The sequence below is a fragment of the Aotus nancymaae genome, unplaced genomic scaffold (assembly GCF_030222135.1).
Source record: "Aotus nancymaae isolate 86718 unplaced genomic scaffold, 86718_ANA_hifiasm-v0.15.2.pri h1tg000053l, whole genome shotgun sequence".
NCBI classification, from domain to species: domain Eukaryota; kingdom Metazoa; phylum Chordata; class Mammalia; order Primates; family Aotidae; genus Aotus; species Aotus nancymaae.
The window spans coordinates 30136398-30162900 of record NW_026988467.1 but is presented as its reverse complement, the minus strand read 5'-3'; the positions used below and the strand labels follow the sequence as shown (position 1 = coordinate 30162900).

The 26503-nt window shown below is 44.9% G+C and overlaps 1 protein-coding gene across 1 annotated transcript in view; it reads left to right on the top strand.

The window, feature by feature from the left end:
* CSMD2 (CUB and Sushi multiple domains 2) overlaps positions 1-26503 on the top strand; it is a 616469-nt gene that overhangs the window by 465139 nt on the left and 124827 nt on the right. The window contains exons 26-29 of the mRNA XM_064363669.1: positions 4716-4918; positions 9698-9889; positions 15047-15185; positions 20473-20660. Of these exons, the coding sequence (XP_064219739.1) occupies positions 4716-4918; positions 9698-9889; positions 15047-15185; positions 20473-20660 (722 nt within the window). The remainder of the gene's footprint in view (positions 1-4715; positions 4919-9697; positions 9890-15046; positions 15186-20472; positions 20661-26503) is intronic.

Below are 26503 nucleotides of genomic sequence, written 5' to 3'. Positions count from 1 at the left end.
TTTGTCTGTTTATGAGATCAGCTAAGCTGAATGCAATGAACTGGCATTTTTAATTCATGGTCTTGAATAACATGTATGACTCATGGGTAAACTGTTGATGATTGGTAGAGCCTCTCCAGCCCCTGCCTGGCTCTCAACCACAGCCTCTTCCTCCTAGAGATGTGGGCAGCATTGTCAGGAGAAAGAGTAGAAGCACTAAGGTCTGACCTGGATTAGTATTCAATAATAGCAATTCCAGCTTACTCTCTAACCAGCCCTTGACCTTGGACAAGTTACCTACCCTCTCAGAGCCTCAGTATTCTCGTTGTTAAAGATGAGATTGGTCCTCCCTACAAAATAAAGATGCTTGCATGGACTCCATGGGCTAATGTGAAAGTGCCTTATACACAGTGGTTGTTATAGAAACACATTTTCTTTCATGTCTCTTTAGTCCCCATATTCTTGCTTTTCTCAGCTTCCTGTCAGACTGGGGTTTCATTCATTCATTCATTGATTCACTCACTCATTCATCCAGCTGTTCACCCTCAGGACTTCACGTGGCCTCTAGAGTCAGTCTCTGACTAGAAGACGATAAAGCCCAAACTCCCATAGCTAATTTTTAGACTCTCGTTCTCTTCGCTCTCTCAATCCAGCTGTATTCTCTATGGCATCCTAGTACCACCTGAACTCAAGTATGGAATTGTCTTTCTTCCTGGACAGCTTCACCTCCTTTCTGCCTCTGGGTCTTATCTCATGTTATTAAATCCAAAGAAGGCACTCTCCTTTTCACACTACCCAAACTTCACGTCTCATTTCCCTTTGCCTTCCCTGATATGTGTGGCCCACACCAACCTCTTTTCTAAGAGCACGTACGGCCACACCACACGGCTGGCACTCGGTCTCCTTTTGGCTGCCGATTTCACGGTGCATTGATCACTGCAGAGAAAGCAGAGAAGGCAGGGGCAGCCTGGCACAGCAGTGAGCATGCGCATTTGTGCTCTGTCCTGGGGATCTCCTTCTCCCTCTTTTCAATCAGATGTGGGCCTCCAGACTCACACAGCTCCTGGTATTGAGGAATCCCCCCTATTTCTACAAAAGCTTCTACCTAGGAAATCCAAGAGATTCCTTTGGTTTCTAATAGTACTAACTAATTACTGAAAGGAAGAAACACGCACACATATATATGTGGCAATAAATAACTAGAAAATGTAACTAAAAATTAAATCTCATTCACAATAGAAATAAAACCATAAACATACACTGCTAAAGAGGAGATTTAGCAAGAGGGGTGCAAAGAAGAAAACCATAACAAAGTGAAAAACATAAAACTTTGCCAAAATACATAAAAACTAAGTTATCTACAATGCTCCTGGCTAGGGAAAATTAGTAACATAAAGATATCCATTCTCTCCAAATTAATCAGTGCCTGTGTAATTCCAATCAAACTCTCAATCAGATTTTTTTGGGACTTGGTAACCATAAAGTTCATCTGAAAGAGTAAATTTGGGAAATAAGCTAATAAGTTTTAGGGAAAAAATATCAAAATTTGAGAATATGAAAAACCAAGTAAGCTGAGCAGCTATGTTCCTGGTACCACAAGTAGATTCTAGCATAGGAAAAGGGGAGAGCACTGGAATTGAGAAAAGAGTCCAGAAACAGCCAACAACTAAGGGGACATTTCAAACCAGTAGGGAGAATCAGGGTTCTTCAGCTATGAGCATGTCATCATCCGTGGGTATCATGAGCACCATCCGAAATGTCAGATACATCCTAGGCAAGCAAGGCCTGGTACCAGGCTCGTGAGAATTATGATCTAGTTATAATTAGGGAGAAGCATAGTCTACAAATAAGTACACTAAAGGTAGACTGGTAGATGCTAAGGAGGGAGTAAACAGATGTTTTAGTAGGCAAAGTATGGAAAAGGCTACTTTAGATAGGTGTTGGGACAACTGAGTGTCAATTTGGAAGAGTGATGAACTTATTGGCCGCAAAAAAATGAAACTGGCCAAGCACGGTGGGTGGCTCACACCTGTAATTCCAGGACTTTTGGAGGCCGAGGCAGGAGGATTGCTTGAATCCCAGCATTCACGATCAGCCTGGGCAACATAGAAAAACCCCATCCCTACAAAAAATAAAATTAGTCAAACATGATGGCATGTACCTGTGGTCCCAGTTACTCAGGAGGTTGTAGTGAGCTATAATTGCACCACTAAACTCCAACCTGGGCAACAGAAAAACCCTGTCTCAGAAAAAGAAAGAAAGAAAAGAAAGAAACTGTACAAGTCCCAGAAAAATATTAAGGTATTAAAATTTTGATTAAAGTTTAGTTTTGTTTTTGAATCATTGGGTTTGGAGAGAGGTTTGCCCAAGCACAACGTGACATCCAGTATCCTTAAAGGAAAATATTACATATTTGATTTCATAAAATGAAACACTTCTGTACCAAAATGGATACCACAAACCGAAGTTAAATGAGAAAAAGTCACCAGACACTAGGAGAAAATATTCGCAACAAATATATAAAAGAGAAATCAAGGCTGGGCACAGTGGCTCACACCTGTAATCCCAGCACTTTGGGAGCTGAGGTGGGCAGATGACGAGGTCAGGAGTTCGAGACCATCTTGGCTAACACAGTGAAACCCATCTCTACTAAAAATACAAAAAATTAGCTGGGCATGGTGGCACACACCTGTAGTCCCAGCTACTCAGGAGGCTGAGGCAGGAGAATTGCTGACCCAGGAGGTGGAGGTTGCAGTGAGCCAAGATTGCGCCACTGCACTCAGCCTGGGTGACAGAGCAAGACTCTGTCTCAAAAAAAAATAAAGAGAGAGAGAAATCGAAATATATAAGATAAATAATCGTCATAATATATAAGTAGAATTTTAAAAGTTTGCATCCATCAATTAAGATGGATAAAGAATTTGGAAGGTACAAATGCCCAATAAATATGTGCAAAGATACCCAACCTTACCAAATCATCTAAATTCAAAACTGCCAGCGAGATTCCATTGTGGTCTAGCAGATGAGGGAGCATTGTCATAGAGAATATATTTACAACATTATAATATCTAATGCTGACGAGGTGAAGTTTAGAGAGAATAGTAACATCAGTACTGATAAGTGGAAATATAAATTGAAACAAAAAAATATACTTACTAATTTGTCCCTTTAACAGACATGCATGCTTCCAGTCTAGCATTTTCCATCTATTCCTAAGAGTTCCATGGAATACTAATTGATATTGCAAGAGAAAAAGAAGTTTGCATGATCAAGTAATGCTTGGGAGGATACTTGAGAGATAATTTAGCAGGATTTATTTTAAAAATTTTTTAATAAATACCCTTTTCCCCCCAGAATTACTTTGGCAAGTCAACTGAAATATTAACAGAAATGCACAAAGCTACATAAAGATGAGAATGTTCCTTGCAGTTTCATGTGAAATTGTGATGTATAACAGTGTCCATTTCTGCAGAAAAAAAAAAAAATGAGGGTGATGTTTATGTCCATAATACAGTATTAAATGAAGAAAGAAAGTTATAGAAAACTACATAAAATATGGTCTCATTTTGAGGGAACAATATATATGTGTGCTCATTGAAAAAACTCTGGAAGCATATGCACCAAACCTACTATTAATTGAATAGCTCTGCAGAACAGGTTGGCTGTGTGAAAGAGAGACTTTTTTTTAATTCAGTACATCTGTATATTGTTTGCCTTTTCTCTGCCTCAAGCATGTCTTATTTTTAAAATTTAAAAATATATTTTTAAAAAGAGATAGTGATAAATGGATTAGATCCTGGAACAGAAAAAAAAAAGACATCAATGGAGAAACTGGTGAAATTCAAATACAGTCTGGAGTGTAGTTCATAGTAAGTATGCCAACATTGCTTTCTTAGTCGTGACAAATGTACCATGGAAATGTAAAATGTTAGCAATAGAAGAATGGTGAAGGGTCTATGGGAACACTCTGTATTATCTTTGCAACTTTTCTGTAAGCCTAAAATTATTCCACAATTAAAAAAAAAATGATTAACAGAGAGTCCCGCAAGTTTGTAGCCAAGATATCTTTGGCTGTTGGAATCTTTGGTTCCAGAAATTCAGGTTGCTATTGAGCTCTCTTGCTCTGAGAGCTCTTTCTGTGTCCTGCAGACCCCCACACTTGGAGACCCCTACTTGACCTCCTGAGGTCTGCAGTGATTATCTAAGCCAGGGCTACACAGAGCTAATATCCCCAGAATTCTGCTCTGGGAAACCGAGGTATGAAGTCACCCCTACCTGCACCATGACTGGGCCAGCTTCTCAGAGACTCCACAGTTCCCCCTGCCCTCTATCCCTAATAATTTTTTTTGCCTATATCTTTTGTCCAAGCCAGATCCTGCCTTCTCAGTATTCCACTTCCAACCTAGAATGGTAACAATATGGGCTCAGGGAGAGGTCTGCAGGCTATGTAGGGTTGAGGAGAGGGATGTTGTCTGACAGTGGCAACATGGAGCTCATAAGAAGAAAAGGATGCACAAAAGCCACACCCCTCACTCTTGTCCCCATTGCTGGGGGCCCCGTGGGAGGAACTGGCCTGGTGAAATCATGAGGATGCTGCCAGACGCTGCCTTCTCTCCCTTCCTGCCAGGCTTTGTAGGTTTAGGGCCAGGCTTCATAGGGTTAGGACCTTCTGATCAGAGGCCCCTGGAAAAGAAGGGGCTGAGCCCGGATGACCACTGCCTCTTCTCTCCGTGCAGGCTACACTTCCTGGTGTTTGACACAGAGGAGGTTCACGATGTGCTGCGCATCTGGGATGGGCCTGTGGAGAGCGGGGTTCTGCTGAAGGAGCTGAGTGGACCAGTCCTGCCCAAGGACCTGCACAGCACCTTCAACTCAGTCGTCCTGCAGTTCAGCACTGACTTCTTCACCAGCAAGCAGGGCTTTGCCATTCAATTCTCAGGTCTGTGTGTGCCCTCTGCCAGTCCCACTCCACATGTCCTGACACATGGCACCCACCTCCCTCTGGTACTCACTTTCCTTCATCCCTCAGTCCATGTAAAGATAGTTATTGAGCATCTGATACGTGCCTGGTACATGGTTAGCACCTGCTCGAATGTCGGTGCTGAGCTCACTCTGGTGGGGAAGACATGTGGGTTAATAGACACTTACGTACAAATTGGTAAGTGTCTAGATGGAGACATGTGGGCTACAATGGTCACCCTGGAGTAACAAGGAAGATGTTCCAGAGAAGATGATGTCCAAGCTCAGACCCAAAGGACAAGTAGAAGTTACTAAGAAAAGAAAGTGTTTCAAGGAGCAAGTAGTCATCTATGACAGGGAAGGTGCCGCTGAATTGGACTTTGGAGGACTTGTGCACCCCATTAGATGGAAAAGAGAGGAAAGGGCATTCTAGGTGCAAAGAACACACCAACAAGTGTAGATTCAGGAATGTGGGTTCCGGAAGTGGAGGGCTACCCCGTATGGCTGAAGCACAGGGAGCACGGAGGAATGTGGAAGGTACAAGTAGACAGTGGTTTGGGGCACGGTTATGAATGAGCTGATGGGATATGCTACACGCTCGGGTTCTTAGCTGAGTGCAGGTCTCAGCAAAGACTGGAAGCCAACATGAGTAATCTAAATTTAATTAATTAGGCACTGCAATAGCCAATTATGGAGGAGCGTGACAAAGAGCTACCCAAAATGGCCAATGCTCAAACATCCAAGTCCCAATATGAGATAATTTATATGATTTGTCCTGCCTCTCCCTGGAATGCATCATCTCATCTCTGAAGTGCCTCTTCCATCATTCCTCTCCCTGAACAAGTGACTGTGCCTTGGTTTCTGCTTATGTTTATTATACAGAAGCTGTCTTCATTACCGTCTCCTTACTCCACTGCATATATGGTGGGAGGGAGGGGGAGTTTCCATGGTAATTCCAGAGCAATTTCTTGTGGCACCTGTGCCATGGCTTTGCCCCCAAGCTCTCTCCCGTTGGTGTATCAGCTAAGGGTGGTTGGGGTATATCCCTGGCACCACTGAGGTTGTTACAGAGTTGCAAATCCTGCTTCTAGCTTTTTTCTGCTATGTCTGTCATCTCTGTGGAGATGAGCGTTTAGCAGCGTGGGGAGCAGATGAGAGTCTCCAGGATCACATTGCTTTATACTTATTTATTTGTCCATTTAACACTCATGCATGTTTCCAGTCTAGCATTTTCCATCTATTCCTAAGAGTTCCGTGGAATACTGATTGATATTGCAAGAGAAAAAGAAGTTTGCACGATCAAGTAATGCTTGGGGGGTGCTCAAGTTGAGGCAGACCTAAGGAAATGATCTGCAATATGGGACCTCTGAAAACATTTGCTATGCTAATGTATTTAAATTCCAAAGATGTCTGGTAGGTCACAATTTCCAAACATATTCTATCATTGATGACTTTTTTCAAGGCCACCTCAAGAGGCTAGCATTTCATGGAGCAAACTTGGGAAATTGCTGGGATAAGCAATGGAAGGATCTCCCAGCAGTAAGGAAGTAAGGAGGGTAGAATGCTAAAAAGACGGCTCAGTCCACTCTCTGGGGAAAGGAGTATTATGAATAATTAAAGCCAGACATATTTTCTCCAGCTATGCCCAAACTGATGGGTATGGCTTTAAACAAACAAACAAAAAAAAGCCCATAATTATGCTGACAGATTCCCCCACAGATTTGCATTATCTGACCTCCACTGTGTCCTCAGTTTAGCCACATGGGACAGAGTCCCTGTGTGCTCACCTGTGCTGTGTACATGCTGCTTTCTCATGCATTGCCCAGCTCATAGAAGTCCTATTCATCCTTCAAGGTTCATCTCAGATGCCACTGCCTCCTAGTCTCCCCATTCAGAGTAAATTGCTATAGCCCACGGCACCCCGGCACTTTACTTCTACTTATTCAGCACATTGTCAATACCAGGCATTCCGTCTCATTTGAAGCTGGGCACCTACTTGCCATCCCATTAAAAGCTCCTGCCATGCCTCCAGACTCTCTCATAGTGTATGTATGCAGCAGGTGCTCACTCACTGCTTAGTGAGCAAATGGACACACGAAGATAGGAACACATGAATGGATGGTTTTCTCTAACACAGGGTTTCCTTGGGCAAGCTGCCCTTAGTATTGCTTAGGCAGAGTAGCATGGTCAAAGCTTCCTAGCCTGGGCTCCAGAAAGGTCATGACAGCCTGGCCCAGTGTTATGGGCATAACCAAGGTTTGGGAAAGGTCACCTTTCCTGTTGCTGTCATCAGTTAGCAAATACCAGGACTACTCTAGGGAAGAGAGAACGGCTCACCCCATGTTAACTTTATAGTGTGTATTTGACAGGGGATTGTACAGAAATGCCAGGGACGATTAGTGTAGGCTTGGCTTTATTAAGTAAACATGACTGTGTAACATCTAACATCCTGTCTGTACCACGTGGATCCAGCCTTTCCCCGGGTGCTTTGCCTAGCAGCTCCAATTCAGGAGCATTAAAGAGAGAAAGGGAGAACAAAACAAAACAAAAAAAAAACAGGTGAGCAGGAAGCATAATTACAGCCATCTATTGAGGTGGGTGCCACACTAAGCTCTCCACTACATCAGCTCTTATGATTTTCACAAAACCCTTACAGTATGGGCACTATTATTACTCCATGTTGCAGATGTGGGCTCTGAGGCTTCTCATACAAGGTCATCTAGTTAATAGAAAAACCCATGTGTCAGTCTTAAACCTAAGCTCTTAATCATTGTATGCTATTGCCTCCCATATAAATAATACTTCCATATATGGCCAGAACAATGAGCTATTTTTCTTTTAGGGGATCATTTACATGTGTACAGTGCACTATAAAGCTGAAAGCTAAGTCTGATTTTAACTGGGAAGGAAAAATACTGATGCTTACTTGACTTTATAAATAAGTTCTGTAGCTGTCAGATGTTGATATGTAAACAAATGAGTGTGTACCTGTGTTCCAGTAAAACTTTATTTACAAAAATAGGCATAGGGCCAGATATGGCTGTGGGCCATAGTTTGCTATATGCTTCCTTAGGTGTTAAGTGAGTACAAGGTGTCAGATTCTGTAACTCGAGACTCATGTACAGTCCTAGAGGTTATAATTAGTGATGTCTGTACACAGTTGTCCTAGGCTGTTGCTTCTCAAACTTTTCCACGGACATCCTCCTAATAGCAGAAGAGAATGCGTGTGTATCCCCAGGAGATCTGAAGGGTATAGCAAGCACAAAATATCTTTAAGGCTTCATATTTTTGCTTAAAAACTAATGTGAATTTTACATTGTAATCCAGAATAAATTCTTTTGTTTTAGTATAAAAGTAGTTTTTCTTAAATTGTTGAGAAAACTGATACTCCAATCAAATGAGTATTATTTATCCTGTAGTTTCCAGAAGCTCCTTGCCCTAGAGTCTGCTGAGCACAGTCTCTGAGGGATGACATAGCTGGGGGCTGGGACCAGGCCCCACTTATCAGCTCTCGGCCTTGGAGACAGCCAGCATTGTTGCAGCTCTTGAGATTCCTTCCTCTAGACTTACTTTGGCACCATTTTCTCTGGTGTGTTTTCTCCTGCTGCATTTGTTCATTCATTCACCCACTCATTCTTCTATTTATGTATTCATTCCATCTATCATTCATTCAGTATTCGCTTATAAAACACCTGCTCTATGTTAAACTAGGTTAGGTACAAGACACGAAGATCTCCCAAATTCCTGAGTATTTTGAATTTTTAATATATCTCATCTATTTTTGAACTCTTCTCTGCCCACTTGCTACAAATATCTGACTTTTCTTCAAATATGGTTTCAGTCTGATGAATCCTTGGTTGTTTGCCATTGCAAAAGCGAGCATGATCTTGACCTAACTTCAGTAACTCCCTACAGCCTCACAACCACTGCTCAGCATTTAGGCAGGTCAACTCCCAAAGTCCTTTGCAAACCCTTCTAATTGAATACATGGAGTTTATTTATTTGTTTGTTTGTTTTAGAGATGAGGTCTTACTCTGTTGCCCGAGTGTAGTGACCCAATCATGGCTCACTGCAGCCTTAATCTCCTGGGCTTAAAGGATCCTCCCACCTCAGCCTCCAGCATAGCTAGGACAATAGGCAACCACCAGCACACCCAGCTCATGTTTTTTCTGTTTTGTTTTTATTTTTGTTTGTAGAGTCAAGGCCTTGCTGTGTTGCTCAGGCTGGTCTCAAGCTCCTGACCTCAAGTGATCCTCCTGCCTTGACCTCCCAAAGTGCTGGGATTACAGGCATGAACCATCACACCTGGCAACATGGAGTTTAGATTTTATTATTTTGTCACTTCCTCATTCTGATCATGTTAGTTACATTGTACAAAATTGCAATGCTTTGTTTATATAACAATGCTTGTGTTCTTAAGCTAAATTCAAATTCAGCTCTATAATTATAACAGTGCAATCATGCTTAACTTATAGCATCTCATGACAGGTGGATGACTGTAATGGTGGAGATACTGGAAGAATGGTGGTGGTGGTATCAGTGAGAGTGACAAGTGTGATCACAAATGGTGGTGGAGGCAGTGACAGTAATGGGAGTGACAGTAGTGGCACTGTGGCCACAGCTGCTGCTGGTGGTGGGGAGGTGATGGTGGTTGTAGCAGTGTACGGATGATGGCAGTCGGTAAGGGTGATGAGCTGGGAGCCTCATGACTGGCAGACACCCAGGCAACCCTACCCTCTCTTCTATTTTCTTGCCCCAGTGTCCACAGCAACATCCTGCAATGACCCTGGGGTCCCCCAGAATGGGAGCCGGAGTGGTGACAGTTGGGAAGCCGGTGACTCCACAGTGTTCCAGTGTGACCCTGGCTACACGCTGCAGGGAAGTGCAGAGATCAGCTGTGTGAAGATCGAGAACAGGTTCTTCTGGCAGCCCAGCCCGCCGACATGCATCGGTACAAAGCAGCTGCAGGGTGCACTCTGCCCTTGGGGCTCACAGTTGTGTGCTCCAGAACCCTCCATGCAAGCGGCAGCTGCATCTTGGGCCTGGGGCCAGGAGAACTGGAACAGATGAAAGTTGCAGAAAACCCACCGTTTACCCTGCTTTGCATGCATGTGTCCCCACATGCACTCACTCACATTCATACTCTACACACACAGCACTACAAATTCCTCACTTACTAAAATGGTCCCAGAGATTTCCAAGTCAGACAGGTCTGTCCCTTTCTCTCTGGCCCAGGCTGTACAGGTCAGAAGGAGGACAATGGGTCACTTTGGATAGTAAAGGCTAACAGGTTCCTAAATGACCCTTCTATTACCTGAAGCAATAGAAGGGTACCCACAGGATCAGAATATAAAGAAAAGAACCTTGCTTTTCCTGTTCTCAAGTAAATTATTGGTTACCTGGGTTTTGGTTCTTTTAGATTTTAGAGACAGGGTCTCACTCCATCGCCCAGACTGGAGTGTAGTGGTGCCATCACGACTCACTGCAGCCTTGACCTCCTGGGCTCAAGTGATACTCCCCACTCAGCCTCCCAAATAGCTCGGCCCACAGTGTTATGCCACCACACCCAGCAAATTTTCGTATTTTTTTTGTAGAGATGGAGTCTCAGTATGTTCCCCAGGCTGGTCTCTCAAACTCCTGGGCTTAAGTGATCCTCCTGCCTTGGCCTCCCAAAATGTTGGGATGACAGGGTTTTGCTTCTTTAGATCTGTTCTCAGTCTTAAAACCTCCCTATAGGAGAGATGAAGACATGAAGGACCTGAGACTTGTCTAAAGTCACATCACTTAAAGAGGGTGGGGCCTGAGAAATCCTGCCTCTAACTACTTGAGACTGAGAGAAGGAGGGAACTTGAAGGAAGGCTGGGATGGGAAAGAAAGGTAAATAGATAGAACAAACACTCCAGGTGCCTGCTTTCAGGGTATTTTGCTCAGGTGAAATAATGAGTGTTTATCTCCCCTGTCGATGCTGGCTGTTAGAAGAGAAGAGAACCCATGGTCGATGAGTCCTTACTGTGTACTTGCCCTGTACTGGACATTTACTTAGATAACCTCATTTAACTTTCCTGACAGCTCTCTGAAATTAGCACCATTTCCTCATTTACACTTGAAATTGAAACTTAGACAAATTTGGATATCTTGTCCCAAATCACAGAGCTAGGATATGGCAGAGCCAAGATTTACACCCACGCCAGTCTGAATGCAAAGCCTCTCATTTTCCTACCTCCCACACCACCTCCCTTGCTGGAGATGGGCATGAGGGACTTCTGAGACATCTCCTGCAGGAGCGTCTGCCCTGGCCTGCACCTCTCTCACGCAGGCTTGATGGGAGTCAGTGCACTGTCCAGGCACCTGAGGACTGACCTATGCTAGTCATAGTTCTGAGGCTTGGCCCTGAAGGTAAGACACTAAATCCTGCTCCTCGATGGGAATTAGGAGCCACTAGGGTGTGTGGGGCAGGAAGTTGAGACCTGGGTTTCAGATCCAGCTGATTTCTTCACTATATATTCTGCTGTGTAGAGAAGAGCATGGGATATTGAAGTAGACACATCCAGATTTAGTTTCTGGCTCTGCCATTTACTAGTTTGGTGGCCTTGGGAAATTGCTTCCACTCTCTGAGCTTGGGTTTCCTCATCTGTGAGGAAATACAATTCCCTTATGGCATTGTGGGGTGAGGACATGCCTAACCCCAATCTCAAGAAATACTAATCTACTTCCATTCTATCTTCCTTCCTTCTTTTCATCCTTCCCTTCTGTGATTTCTTCTTTCAAGTTTTCAGACTCACTTCCCTTCCCTAAGCCAGAATGCCATCTGCTCAAGGGAATTCTGATGAAGCACAGGAGGGAATCTGGGAACCTCTGAGGCTCCTTCCAAATTCAGCCTTCTACAAGGCTGTGATTCCTTAGACTTATTTTTACAGAAAAGCAGGCGAGATTGTCCCAGGTGGAGGAGGAGGATTGTGCTAAGCTGGGGAGAACAATAAATGTGCAGTGGGCAGGGTGGAGAGGTTAATTCAGTTTTCATCACCCGTTCTTCTACACTCAGCTTTGGGAAATGTTCCTCAGGCAACAGAATAAATGCCTTTGCCTCTTCTCTCAAACGAACTGGAAATCCCAGTGACATGCTTCTAATTTCCAGCTCCCTGGGCGTTCTGCCATGAGCGAGTCTAGCTGGCCTTGATAACCCTTCATTACAGGGAGGAAGCAAAGGAAGAAAACAAATACTCATTGGACGCTGTCCCCGTGATAGGCACTGGGCTAGACATTTTAGCTACATTATCACAGCTGCAATCACTCTGTGGTGAGGTGAGAGCTCAGGATTCCACTCCCTGGGCTCAGGTCTGGCTTCACCACAGCAAGCTGTGTGGCCTTAGACAAACTGCTCAACTTCCCTGTGCCTTAATTTCCTCACCAGTAAAACAGGGAAAATGATAGTACCTACCTTCTAGCATTGTTTTGAGGATTAAAAAAGAAAATACTATAAAGCACTAAGAACTGTGCCTGGTTCATAGTTAGCACTGTGTATGTTAGATGCCATTATCATCATTATTCTTTTACTTTTGAGATGAGCGAGTAGAGGCTCAGAGGGGTGGACAGCTGGACCAAACTCAAACAGCCAATGAGTGGCATTGTTAGAATCTGAGCCCAGGATTGTATGACTTCCAAATCAACGCCCTTTCCACAATGCTTGCCCTCAGTCCAACCTCCCCACTTCTTGACTATCTAGAAGGATCTGCAGCTGGCACCCACTCCCATCTGGGCAACCATGGTTTAGTAACCTCAACAGGACCCCTCAACTAGCCCTGAGCAGTGGGATCCTTCCTGTAGGTGAGGCAGCCCAGGGATCCATGCAAGGCCTTGGGGCACAACAGGCAGCGGCCAGTGAAGCCCATGCTGGGGTTCTGAGTGGGAAGCACATGCCTGATGCCATGGAGCCATCTAGAAGAGAGCTGTGCACAGGGAGCAGCAGCCTAGAACCCAGAGACACTGACAGTACTTTGGGGATTGGTGGGAGAGTAATGGGGGCAGTTTCAGAAACCACAGAGACTCACCCCATTTGTGGCAAACTTAAGGGAAGAAGCCCCTGAGCTTCCTGAGGGAGGTGGAAGCTGGGAACCCAGAATGGAGGCCTCGTGCCCCCCTGGGAAGATTTTCCCAGAGCTCGGACTTCTGATGTGACACTGGCTTTCCACTCTCACTGTCCACATCAGACTCTGTTTCTAGGCTGGCCTGGGCAAGGCCACACTCCATAAACTGGACATTGCCATCTTTCTTTGTTAAGTTCAAGGGTCTAGCCTGATTGTACTGGCCTCTGGTTGGCTCCATTTATCTAACCCTCTGCTCTTGAAGGGTTCAGTGGAGACACGAGTGAGACATGAGCAGATCCAACTAAAAGCACCATCCTCACTCAGAAGCTCTTGCAACAACTGGGCTCTCCCCTGCTGGTCTGCAGAGAGAAGCACTCCTCTACACTGGCCACTGCCACCAGCTGTACGGAGGTAGAGAAGGGGAAAACAACACACTTTGGAGCCAGTCCCATGTCAGTTTGAGTCTCAGAGTGACTCTGGCAAGTTACTTAGCCTTTCTGAGCCTCACTTTCTTCCTTTGTAAGTCAGGAAGAATAATCCATTGCTAGTTGAGTTGTTAATGAGACATAAATGAGATAGTGTACCTAAAATGCAATTTGTCAAGTCTAATACATAATAGATGCGTACTTGAGTGTTTCTGGTACTCAGGATAGTACTTGGGATATATTTTCCCATGGGGGAAAAAAAAGCAAACTCCTCACTGATGTGGCCTGATGTTCAGCCACATCAGGGCTCTTATGCCTGACCTAAAGGCCTACCATTTGTTTGAGACCCTGTTAGGGATTGACCCAGCCCTTTAAGCCTGACCCTGAGTAAAAGCCACAGCCGGAGGTGGCTCCACAACACAGCCAAAGCAGCAGTGCCCAGCTCTATGACAAGCCAATGGCTGCCCCTAACTTTGGAATACCCTTTTGCTGTCCCCACAAAAACTCTTCTTGGATTTTCTAGCCAGCCCTTAAATGACTGTCTGTGTTCCTGTAGGCTCAGTGTTTGCATCCTCTGATGGTGCCCTGTGGTTTCCAGACCGAGCCATATCTATAGTCTTAGCCATCCTGCTAATGACCCCACACGCTTCCCAGTCTTTACAGTATCCAGTCCTCATGCCACGGTACAACAGCCCCAGGCATAGAGGAAAAGATCTGATCCAAGCTCTGGGGAAGCTGCCCAGAAGGTCCCTAGGTAGATAGGTTGCTGTGTCACCTGGCCACCTTCTCCCTCCCCACCTGCTTGAAAGGCCTGTCATCTCAGGGAAGGGCGACCATGTGGACTGATTGGGGATTAATAATAGCGCCATACAACTGAGGCACACACATACACTTGGACAAGGCCTTTTGGAAAGTTGGAAAGTATCTGCAGCCACGAACAGATGCCAGGAGCACTGGCAGCACAGGAGACCAACTGTGCTTGGCAGGTGAACATGAGCGTGTTTCCCACTCCTCCTGACATCGAGTGCACGGGAACTTGCAGTCAGGACCCACAAAGCTCGCCTGGCAGCCAGATGTGAGGCAGTGAAGGAAGACCATGTACTTCATAGGTCTGCAGACAGTGTCAGCTCCATATATCAACCATTCACTCTCTACCAAATGCTTTAGCAGACATCTCCAATAATCTTTACAACCACCCCACAAAGAAGATACTGTCTCTTTTTATAATAGAGGAAGGACATCGAAGGCTAGAGAGACTAGGTGAGTTCCCTAAGTTCACACAGCTGGGAAGCAGCAGGGCCAGGTATTTCAAAAAATAATTTATTGAGGTGAAATGCACCTAACATAAAATTACCTGTGTTTCAATGAACAGTTGAGCGGCACCTGGTACATGTTGCAGAACCACCACCACCATCTCCGAAACATTCCCACCACTCTAAAGGAGAACTCCATCAATCCACCTTCCCCTGAGCCCCTCAGCCAGCTTTAACTTCAGCCTGTCAGCCTCAGCCCTTCTTTTCTCGATAGTACATTAGCAACACCCATGAAAATGAGCCCAGGGCGAACAAGCAGCCTCACCTCGTCTTCTTCTTTCCTCAGCTCCCTGTGGGGGCGACCTGACAGGACCATCCGGAGTCATCCTGTCACCAAATTACCCAGAACCCTACCCGCCAGGCAAGGAGTGTGACTGGAAAGTGACCGTCTCGCCAGACTACGTCATCGCCCTGGTATTTAACATGTATGTACCTTTCCCCCGGGTGGGAGATGAAGGGTTCGGAGCAGCTATGGGCTCTGGGACCTGGGTCTCCAGGTGAGTATTCACAGGTCTGCAAGCAGAATTCTCAACTCCATGGGAGGTGAACAAGCCAAGAGAGAGAAACTAGTATTTATTGACCATTTATGTGCCAAGCACCGTGCTCAGCGGTCTCACGCATATCATCTCATCTAATCCTTGTAGTAATTTGTGAGGAAACAATTATTATTTCTTCTTTACCACTGAAGATACTGGGACCTGGAAGGGAGACCTTTGCTGGATGCCCCTGCCCCGCCCTCTGCATTCCCTGTCTGCTCCCCTGACCCCTCCCACCCCACTCCACAGGTGTAAATGGACAGGCTTGGGTCCCAGGCACTCCCCCATCTAGCTCCTGCCCTTGCTCTTTCATTCCTACTACAGGAAAGCTCTTCAAAAGAAATACCTCTGCCTTTCTCTGCTTCCTCACCTCCCATTCACTCTCAATTCACCAGAACCTGGTTTCTGCCCCCATAGTTCCACTGGGAAACTCCTCTGATAAAAGCTACCCATGAACTCCTGGTTCCAAACAAAATGGGCCTTTCCATATTTTATCCCATCCACCTCTTGATCACCCCCTCCATCCTTAGTCTGATGTTTCCCTTGGTTTATGTGAAGTCACACTCCCCGGTTCTCCAAGCTCTTCTGTGACTTCACGTGGACCTTTTTTAACGCATCTTCCCTTGCCAGGCTTTGTCAAAACCTCCTCTTGTTCTCCCACACCCCTTTCCTGGACAAGCTCAGTCATTCCCGTGTCTCCATTCTCCTCTTGTAAGTGGAAGACTCCATTCTGCCACCCACCCTGGCTTTCTTCTGAGCATCAGCCTCGCTATCCAGCTGTTGGACATCTCTGTCTGGGGCCTACAAACACCTCAAATGAACATGAACAAAATCAAGCCTATTCCTTCTCCCCCAGAAGAGCTCTGTTCTGAGCCTTGGGCTGGCATTGACACCTGCTCTCACGGCTTCTTCCACTAGCAGTGACCGAGGCGTGCAGCCTCCACCGCCTTCAGTCTCCTCATATATTTTCCTCTTCTCCATCCTGCTAGCTCCTGTCCTGGTTTGAGCCCTGTCATCTCCCATCTAAATTATTGTCCTCATCTCCTAGTGGGTTCCTCTGCCCCGTCTTGCCTCCCATGCTGATCTCTCCCTTAGCTAGCTGTCAGAGTGATCTTGTCACTCAAAAATGCTGAAATAACCACCCTGCTTTCCATTTTAACATCCTTTGATGACAGTGCTCAGCAATAAAAAAGAATGAACTACTGATACATGCAACAACGTGGATGAGTCCCAAAAATATTATGCTGAGTGAAAGAAGGCAGACACAAAAAAGTACATAACGTATGATTCAACGCTATAAAATTGTAGGATCAGCAAAACTAATCCCTGGTGAAGAATTCTGATCAGTGCTGGCATCTGAGGGTAGAGAAGGTTGAATGGGAAGGGGCACTTGGAACTCTCTGGCATAGTGGGACAGTTCTGGGCCTTGATGTGCATGTATCCAAACTGATAGGGGGCACATGTTAGAGCTGATCGTTTCACACGGTGTAAATCATACCTCAATTCAAAAACAAAGAAAACAACAAATAGATCCAATCGTCCTCTCTCGCTTATAAATAAAGAACCAAACTTTGGGGCTTCATTCTAAACAATCTGACCCCTGCCTACCTCTCCAGTCAGCCCCCCACCCCATCCTAAGCCCACCCCATCCTAACTAAGCCCTGAGCTCATACCAGACGGAGCTCCATGCAGTTTCAGGGCCTCATGGACTCTTTCACATCCTTATGACTTTGCTTCTGTTTCTGTCTTCACAGCAACTTCCTGTTCCCTCCTTGTCCTACCTCTAAGGGTCTTCTCATCTCCCAAGACTCAGTTCAGGCTTGACCTCCTCCATAAACGTTTGATTTTTCATCCTCCCCAAGGAACCTTGCTTTGTGTTCCTGCTCTGCCTCGGGCTGACTTTATACATTATTTTGTTGTTGACACGCCTGTCACTTCCTACAGCACCATCAATTTTTGAAGGCAGAAGCGGTGTCTGACATGTCCCCGTGTCCTTGGCACCTTGCACAGTGCCTGGAATATCGAGGGTGCTCAAAATTTGATGATAGAAGGAAGAGAGGGACAGAAAGAAGGCAGTTAGTTAGGAAGTGGTGATGCCATCATTTGTGACCAAGACTGACTCCCTCCAAAACTTTCCCTGGTGACTTTTAAAAGAGTAGATGTCAAGAAGCTGAATTACATGGGCAAGAGGATTGTGTCACCAAGCAGTGGTGTGGTGACCCCACAACTGACAGCAGTGTGAGAGGATGTTGGGTGGGAAGGAGGCCAGTGCGCCTCTGGCTCTGTACTTGCTGCCTCCCAGTCCCCCATCCTGTCTCTCAGCCAGCGTTACCTCCTTTTTCCTAGAGACGCATGGCCTCCTCCCTCCACTATATATCTTAGCCAAAGGGTAGAGTAGTCATTTTTCTCTCAATTTTAAATAGAATACAGTAAGTCCTCAATGTCATCTTGGAAACTGTGACTTTAAGTAAAACAAAGTACAGCAGCTCCTCAAATAATGTTTCCTTCAATGTCATATCATTATATTGTTTTGATTTTGTTTTTGAGACAGTCTCATTCTATCACTCAGGCTAGAGTGTAGTGGCACAATCTTGGCTCACTGCAACCTCTGCCTCCCAGGTTCAAGCAATTCTCATGCCTCAGCCTCCCAAATAGCTGAGATTACAGATGTACACCACCACACCCGGCTAATTTTTGTATTTTTAGTAGAGAGAGGGTTTTGCCATTTTGGCCAGGCTGGTCTTGAACTCCTGGTCTCAAGTGATCTTCCCGCCTTGGCCTCCCAAAGTGCTGGGATTACAGACGTGAGCCACTGCACCCAGCCTATAATGTTGATAAGGAAAAAAAAAATTGGTTTTGTTATATGTCATTTCACTTTAAGTCATGGTTTCTGAGAGCCTATGAACAATACTGAGGACTTTCTGTATCTGAGTATCGCAGCCCATGGCTGGGCATGACCAGATTTGCCTCTGAAATCTGTTCTCTGCAAGCTCATTTACTTTTCTATTGTTTTCATCTTTGCACACTTGATTAGTATCAATTGCCTTTGTTAAATATATACTTACAAGTAGAATTGCTGCACCAGAGCAGGGTCACTTCAAAAAGTTTGTGTACAAATTGAATTAAAAGATAAAAATAAAAATTATAAACTTTATTACTCAACATAAACTCCATCAACCTCAAGACACTTTTATAAACAATGATAACAGTCATTTAGTCCATCCCGAAAGAACTGAGTGTGCCAGCAATTTCACCATGTCAATGTAGTCCTTTTTACTTTATTAACTGAAGAAAAAAAAATAAGTGCCCTTTAAAGATTTTTTTCAGATTAGGAAACAAAAAGCAATAAGAAGGAGCCAAATCAGGACTGTAAAGTGGATGCCTAATGATTTCCCATTGAGACTCTTGAAACATTCCCCTTGTTTGATGAGAGAAATGATCAGGAGCATTGTTGTCGGGGAGGAGGACTCTCTCCTGAAGCTCTCCAGGCATTTTTCTGCTAAAGCTTTAACTAACTTTCTCAAAACAATCTCATAATAAGCAGATGTTGTCATTCTCTGGCCCTTCAGAAAATCAACTGCAAAATGCCTGGAGTGTCTGAAAAAAAAACCCGTTGCCTTGGCTTTTGCTCTTGACCAGTCCACTTTTGCTTCAACTGGACACTTCCATCCCTGCTAGCCATTGCTTTGGTTGTGCTTTGTCTTCAGATTGTACTGGGAAATCCATGTTCCATCTCCTGTCCTTGGGAGAAATGCTTCAGGATCTTCATCCCACATTTTTAAAATTTCCATTGAAAGCTCTGCTTTTGTCTGCAGCTGATCTAGATGCAACGGTTTTGACAGCCATCGAGTAGAAAGTTTGGTCAACACTAAGTTTTTAGTCAAAATTGTGTAATCTGAAGCAGTTGAGATATCTATGGTGTTGGCTTTTGTTTGTGTTATTAATCATTGGTCCTATTCAATTAGGACACAAACAGGATTAATTTTTTTCCTCTCAAATGGTTGTGGAGGTCCACCTTCCCTTCTTGAAACAAGTTATCCATTTGTAAACTGCTGATTTCTTTGGGGCATTGTCCCCATAAACCTTTTGCAAAGCGTCAGTGATGTCACCATTCTTCTCCCCAAACTTCACCAAAAATTTGATGTTTTTTCTTGCTTCAATTTTAGCAGAATTCAGTTTGCTCTGATGGAGGCTTTTTTTCAGGCTGATGTCTTGTCCTTCTTAATGACTCGCATCAGATCCTGTGCAGACATGTTATCACAAGTTTAGTGTGAGCTTATTTTGGTACAAAAAACTTTTGAACTCCATGCATAATTTTTTCATAATATGCATCTTCCGTGAACTTTTTAAAGACCTCTTGTATGTTCAGATTTAGTAGATACAACGAAACAGTCTTCCAAAGTGGTTAGAAGACTTTGTGAACCATTCACTTCATGAAAGTACAAACCATTCACATTCCCACCAGCAGGGCATAAGAGGTCCAGTAGCTCCACATTCTTGTCAATACTTGGAATTTTCCATCATTTTCACTCTAGCCATTCCAGTGGGATAAATTACATTCATGAACTCGAATATTCAACTTGCTCAACTAAGTTTTTAAAATGGATTTTTCCCTCACACCAGGGTCAGAATAGCTAAGAGTGAGGACATTCGTGGGTGTTAGGAGTCGTGTAATAGCAGATCCTGAGGAGAGCTGGAGCACTGGCTTGGGATGAAGCCACGAAGCTGGGGTCCCTCATGGTAACAGACCCTTCCTGCCTGGGAATGGCTCCCTAGTTGGCTCATTCTGTCTTAGAAAATGAGGTTCAGAACAGCACAGTATGAGGATATTGGTGTCAGGTAAGAGACCTGGGTTCTGGACTACTTTGGTTGACAACTTGGTGTCTAGAGTTGGCAACTCATCTTCCCTTCTGTATAAGGCAGATGTTAGGTTTTTGAACACTGACTGGAATCTGCCTCCTCTCCTCCTGAGCCTGCCTCTTCCATCCTCTTACCTGACTGAGGCCATTGAGGCCTCATCTTCTCCCTTTCTACCAGCCAGTCTTTGGGAGTTGGGTACCAGTGGGATGGTGGGCTTGCTCCCTGGGAGGCCCCATGCTTTGGTTGAACCTAAGACCCCAGCAAAAGCCTTTATTTGACCTTAGTGGGGTGGGGGTGGGATGTTTTTGTTCCCTAGCTTTAACTTGGAGCCTGGCTATGACTTCCTCCATATCTACGACGGACGGGACTCTCTCAGCCCTCTCATAGGAAGCTTCTATGGCTCCCAGCTCCCAGGCCGCATTGAAAGCAGCAGCAACAGCCTCTTCCTCGCCTTCCGCAGCGATGCATCTGTGAGCAATGCTGGCTTCGTCATTGACTATACAGGTAAGGGCCCTGGTGCCAGAGAGTACTGAGGACAGGTCCAGCCAACATGGCAGAGGACAAGTAGTGTAGCATAGTGAGGAGAGCCCTGGGCTGGACCACAGCAAGCCCACCCCAACCCTAGCACTGCTGCCGCCTGCAGAAACCTGCCTTTCCTGAGCTCCCCTAGATGGCTTAGTCTTCCACCCCTATATTCTCCAGGGGTGGGAAGAAAGGGGACCAGTATTCTTTTTGCACCCCATCTATTTCCAACCACTACTCTTCTTGTCCTCTTTTTCTATGCAGTCATTCCTAAGTCTACTTCAGCCTCATACCCTCATTTCATAGCTATCAGCTGATATCTTCCTGGGCACTCCCCTTCACTAAAGAGGGTTCTGATATGAGGCTCAATCTTTCTCTCCACCCAGAGCTGCTCACCATCCTGGGTAACTTCAACATCCCTATGGACAGCTCATCTAATCCTAGGGTCATGGTGCTTGGACCTCTGTGCCAAGGACACCCCTTGGCCACACTCTGACACTTCGTCATAGACTGGTCACTTTCTGATACCTCCTTATCACATTTGCTCATCCTTCCAGCTGACTTACTCCCATTGCACATTGCACATCTGTGCTAATTAAGGCAAGTTCAATAGTGTTATGGTCAAAAGCAAGAGTCAACAATTCTTCTCTTAAAAATAGTAAATATTGTAGGTTTACCTATTACAACTACTCAGCCCTACCACTGTAGTGCTAAAGCAGCCATAGACAAAACATAAAGAAATAGGCATGGCTGCATTCCAAGAAAAATTTTCTTACAAAAACAGGCTGTCCCTGCCTGGTTAAGAGCATTGACTGTCAAATTAATTGGACTGAAAGTTCATGTTTATGACTTAACGTGTGCATGACCTTGGATAAAGTATTGAACCTCTTGAAGCCTCCATGTCTTCCTTTATAAAACAATGGTAGGAAAATTCCTGCTTCATAGAAATCTAAAGATCAATGAGTCCAGGCATGAAAGTCCTTGGTACAGTGTCTGGCACATATTACGCATTCTATAATGTTCAAATATTAGTAGTAGTAGTAAGAGGAGTTCCAGGCTGTCAGGCACTCCACTGTCTTCTATGCTATTATCTCTTTTTGACCTTTCATTCTTCCCTAATTATCCCAAATCCCATTATCTAAATCCCAGCTCCCTTCCTTGGTTGATTTGTGAGCTTGGCAAGTTACTATCTCTTGGAGCATCATCTGCAAAGTGTCACTAGTAATAATTATGTTGCAGGAGGTTAAGATTAAAAGATATTTTATACATGCATATTATATATATACATACATATGTATGATGCTCCATATGTGCTAAACACTGTACAGATGCTCTGGGAATGATAGATTTTGTTATTGTTACTATAACCCAAGTTCACCCAGGCCCCATCAGCCTGTGCATACAAACAGGGTCACATTACCAGTTAAAACTAAAGATTTTCTGGTTCATGTTCCTCGCTTGCAAAATGTAGGATGTAGGACCTGAGACACCTTTTAAACCGTCCCCTAATTAAATATTTCTGGCCACCTCTGGGAATATCTCACATGAGCTCACACATAAGGCTAATTAGAACAATGGCAAACTTAGTGTTTACCAACTGCCAGCACCATCCTAAGTGCTTTCTATCCATCAACTCATTGAACTCCTCCTAGTTCTTGATTATGTCCTGTTTGTAAGGTACAGTTCTAGAAGACTGGTACATGAAATGGAGAATGTTTTCCTTGTAGTCTTCTTGCCTCATGGGGCTGGCCAAGGGAATGGATGTTCTGCCATCCTCTCTTCCTTCTGGCACCTGCCATTGGGTAAACCTCCTGGGCCCAAACTCTCTTCAGCACACTGATATCAGCACAGTCAGATACTTCAAATTCTAACAGAAGGCACGACTTAGACTGAGTCTAGGACTTCAATTGCTCCTGCCACCCCCATCCCCATTTCCATACCATCACCATTTCTTATTTTTCATCTCTTCATTCCTATTCTTATCAGTAGCTTCAATTACCCTGTCCCCTAGTCCTCCAAGTGCATAAACCTTGCAAAACTGTACCCTCTGTTGAACCCACACCTACATGGCTGAGAACACCCAGACAAAGCTGCACAAACATGATACTTAGAGCCACTACAAGTGATGTCCCTTCCACCAGCCAAGCCTTAGCAACCACCAGAGCTGTCTCTGACTTGATCCAACTCTGACTCTTCCCCCTGGCAGAGGTTCCAAAATTCACCCCAAATGTCACCCCTGTCAGCCTCATTTTTTATAAGATGACATTTCAGCTTCCCTGGATACAGTAAACTACTGGGTAGAAACCCCCTCAGCTTCCTCTCCAGTCACCTTGTTCATGGCTACCTGATTGTGGCCATCTCTCCCCCAGGTCCTCTCCAGGGAAATTCATGGTCTGAGAGCCATACTTCCAAATCTCTTTCCCAGTGAAGTTCTTTTCACTTTTACCTGTTGACCCGGGGTGGTATCTAGAGGGCTCTTTAGGTCTAAAACCATAGCCCCAAATAAGGCCTTCCCAGCTGCCATCTGAGCCAGCCAAGCAGCTAAAGGAAGGCTCATTACTGGAGGGAGGGGAAAGGAGAGGCACAGCCTACAAATGCATCCTGCATCACCCTATTAGGATCTGTAGTGTAAGTACCAAGATAAAGATAACTATGTGTGTTTGAGGGGTCAGGGTGCCTGTTGAAAGCCTCAAGTATCCCTTCCTTCCTTCCCTCCTTCCTTCCTTCCTTCCTTCCTTCCTTCCTTCCTTCCCAGACTACACACCTCCAAATATTAGTCACCCTCTACTATCTCCCTGGGCCTCTGATCTAGTAGCCCATTTGATGGAACCCAGGGACCTTGCCTTACCCTCTGGTCTCCTTCTGCTTATGCCAGGATCCCTGGATTCCTGGAATGGGTCTACTTTGCTATCAGATCCCATGGCTTTGATGATATCCTCCCAGGCATAATATCTTTCTTTATAAGGAAGGCTCCATCACTTAATAACTGCATGGCCTGAAACAAGTTGCCTAACTCCTCTGAGCATTGCTTCCTCATCCATGAAAAAGGGACAGTGACACTAAATGAAGGAGTTGTTGTGAGGGTTAGCAAATAGGCACAGCACCAAGCAGAGTGCCCGGTGCCAATAGGTACTTGACATGTACTTTGATCCACCCACTTCATCCCACCTCCTTTTTCCTGTGTAACTGGTATTGCATTAGCTGTGCCTTTGTTTGGAAGGGAGAATGGTACAGACCCCTCTTTATGGGGCTAGCCCAGTACACGTTCTTTTGTGTGTACTGAAGATATCAAGTGTAATCTTGAGCATAATATTTTGCACATGTCCTAAGTGTGGGATATTTATTACATGAATATTTGTGATAGACATACGTGTCCCATATGCTTTGCCAGTCTATAGCAAAGAACTTAAGACACTCCACACCCTGTGAGTTTGGAGAGAACCATAGATGGAGATGCAGCCCAATGAAGACATCCACATGGAGGCAGGGCTAGGTCCTCAGGAAGAGTAGAATTGGCCTCTGCATCCAGCAGCCACCTGTGTCCCATGTCCATGCCTTTCAGAGAGATCCGGGGCTCTGCTAAAGCTGAGAATCTGGGTATCCTGGGAGCTGTGGCTTCAGGGCTCTTGCTTAGGGAGGTGAAAGGGGCATACGAGAGCCCCACATAGAGAGGTGTTGCTAGACTCAGCTGGGCTTAGCACAGTGGAAATTACTCTCTGAGATTAACCCTTCCTCTGACCAAAGGCAGAAAGACCAGGAGCCTTTCTCCACATCCAGCTTCCCAAGTGGGAAGCAGAAACAGTTTGGTAGAATCTTAGGAAATATCTAGCTTCAAATAAAAAAAAAAAAAAAACACTCATAGCAACTTAAGCAACAAAGGGGTAACTTACTATAAAAACACAAGAAACAGAAACCCACTCAAAACAATCTGTCACAAAAAGGAGACATTATTATGAGAAAACAAAAACCTAAATAACTTAAGCTAAAAGGTTTCTATATTTTAACAATACAGATAATAAAAACTCCCTCTGACATAAAAAGGCAAAACATTTGTAGAATACAAGAACCCAAGGGCAGGAAGCATAAACTCCCAAAGGACTGGAATGGGGATGAGAGAGGCACAGGCTAAGACAATCATCCTCACTCCAGGATCGTTCTCTTTCTCCCCTGCCTCCTTCTGAGCACTTGTTGCATTGTCCCCTCCCTACAAATCAATTTTCCTTGCTTGTCCATTCTCCTGGGATAAGTATGGCCATCTCACCCTTGACTTTTTTTTTTTTTGAGACGGAATGTCACTCTGTCGCCCAAGCTGAAGTGCAATGGCACAATCTCGGCTCACTGCAACCTCTACCTCCCAGGTTCAAGTAATTCACCTGCCTTAGCCTCCTGAGTAGCTGGAATTACAGGCGTGCACCACCACACCCAGCTTGTTTTGGTATTTTTAATAAGAGACGGGGTTTTGTCATGCTGGTCAGGCTAGTTTCGAACTCCTGACCTCAAGTGATCCACCCGTCTTGGCCTCTCAAAAGTGCTGGGGATATAGGTGTGAGCCACAACACTTAGATCACTCTTGACTTTGAATCACTTCCCAGTTTATATTCCAGTTTCAGATCCCAAAGGATCATCTGAGGGACCAGACTTCATTCAAGGGTTCACTGAGCAGCATCATGGGATTAGGCTTTTGCAGAAGGGGCAAGAGCAGATTAGGCATTTTTATTTGTTTATTCATTCAGTAAATATGAATTGAGCAGCTACCATGTGCCAGACCTTCTTACAAGAGCTGACAACCGGGCAGGGAACCAAATGAAGTCTCTGCCCCCATAGAATTCACATACTCGTGACAGTTAGACTGATGGACCCTTCTGTAGATGAGATGCTGGAAGTCCACCTGGTTCTAAGGCAAAGAGGGGTGGCTTTTTAGATGCCTCTGTTCAGTTGCTTCTGAAGGGTGACTGTAGTGTCTTAGTCCTCTCTGGGCAGACTTTCTAGGAGATGATTCTGAATGCAGTCATGTCATCTGTGGATTTCTATGAAACCATTGATCAATCAGAGGCACTTCTATTCTGAATTCATCCTCCTGGGTGGCTTTACCCTTTGCTAAAAGGAAACAGAGAACAGCAGGGCTCCCGTCTTTTGGACACAGTCACTAGAATGGAGTCACAGGGAGGTTTACGTCCTTCTCCAGGCCACAGATATCAACAGAACCAGTAGGGTGGAAGGACCTTTACTCTCATCTTCCAGCATGTGTGGCAGCCTTTTCCTAGGCAGGAATGTGCTAAAACATCCACGCACGTGTGAGACATTCATTCATTCAACAAATGCTCAGTGACTCCTACTTCATGCCATGACCTGTGCTGGGTGTCGAGAATACAGCAAGGAGCAAAGTCATCATGGTCCCTACCCTAATGTAACTTTGAAGCTGAGTGAGGGAAACAGCAAGAAGTAAGAAGGATAAGAAGTTAGGAAAGAAAAGAACAGGCTCCTCTGAGAAAGAAATCAGAAAGGTTGTTAGTGAAGGCCTTTCTGAGCAGGGTCCATTTAGACAGAGCCCTAAAGGTTGAGTAGAAGCCCTCTGTGCCAGAATGGGGGTCAGGGGCGTTTCAGAGGGAAGAATTTGAAGTGTATGTTAGGGAATCTGAAATAACTCAAGAAAGACCAAAGTGAATCGATTTTTAATGGAAGGTCCTAAAAAGCATCTATTTTGTCTTTCAAGCCCTTCGAAGTGACACTGTGGGCCTGGAAGCTACAGCCTCACCTGCTACCACCCCTGTTCCCACCACCTGCTGCTGTTATGGGTCATTCTTCTTAAATGCAATATAGAAATT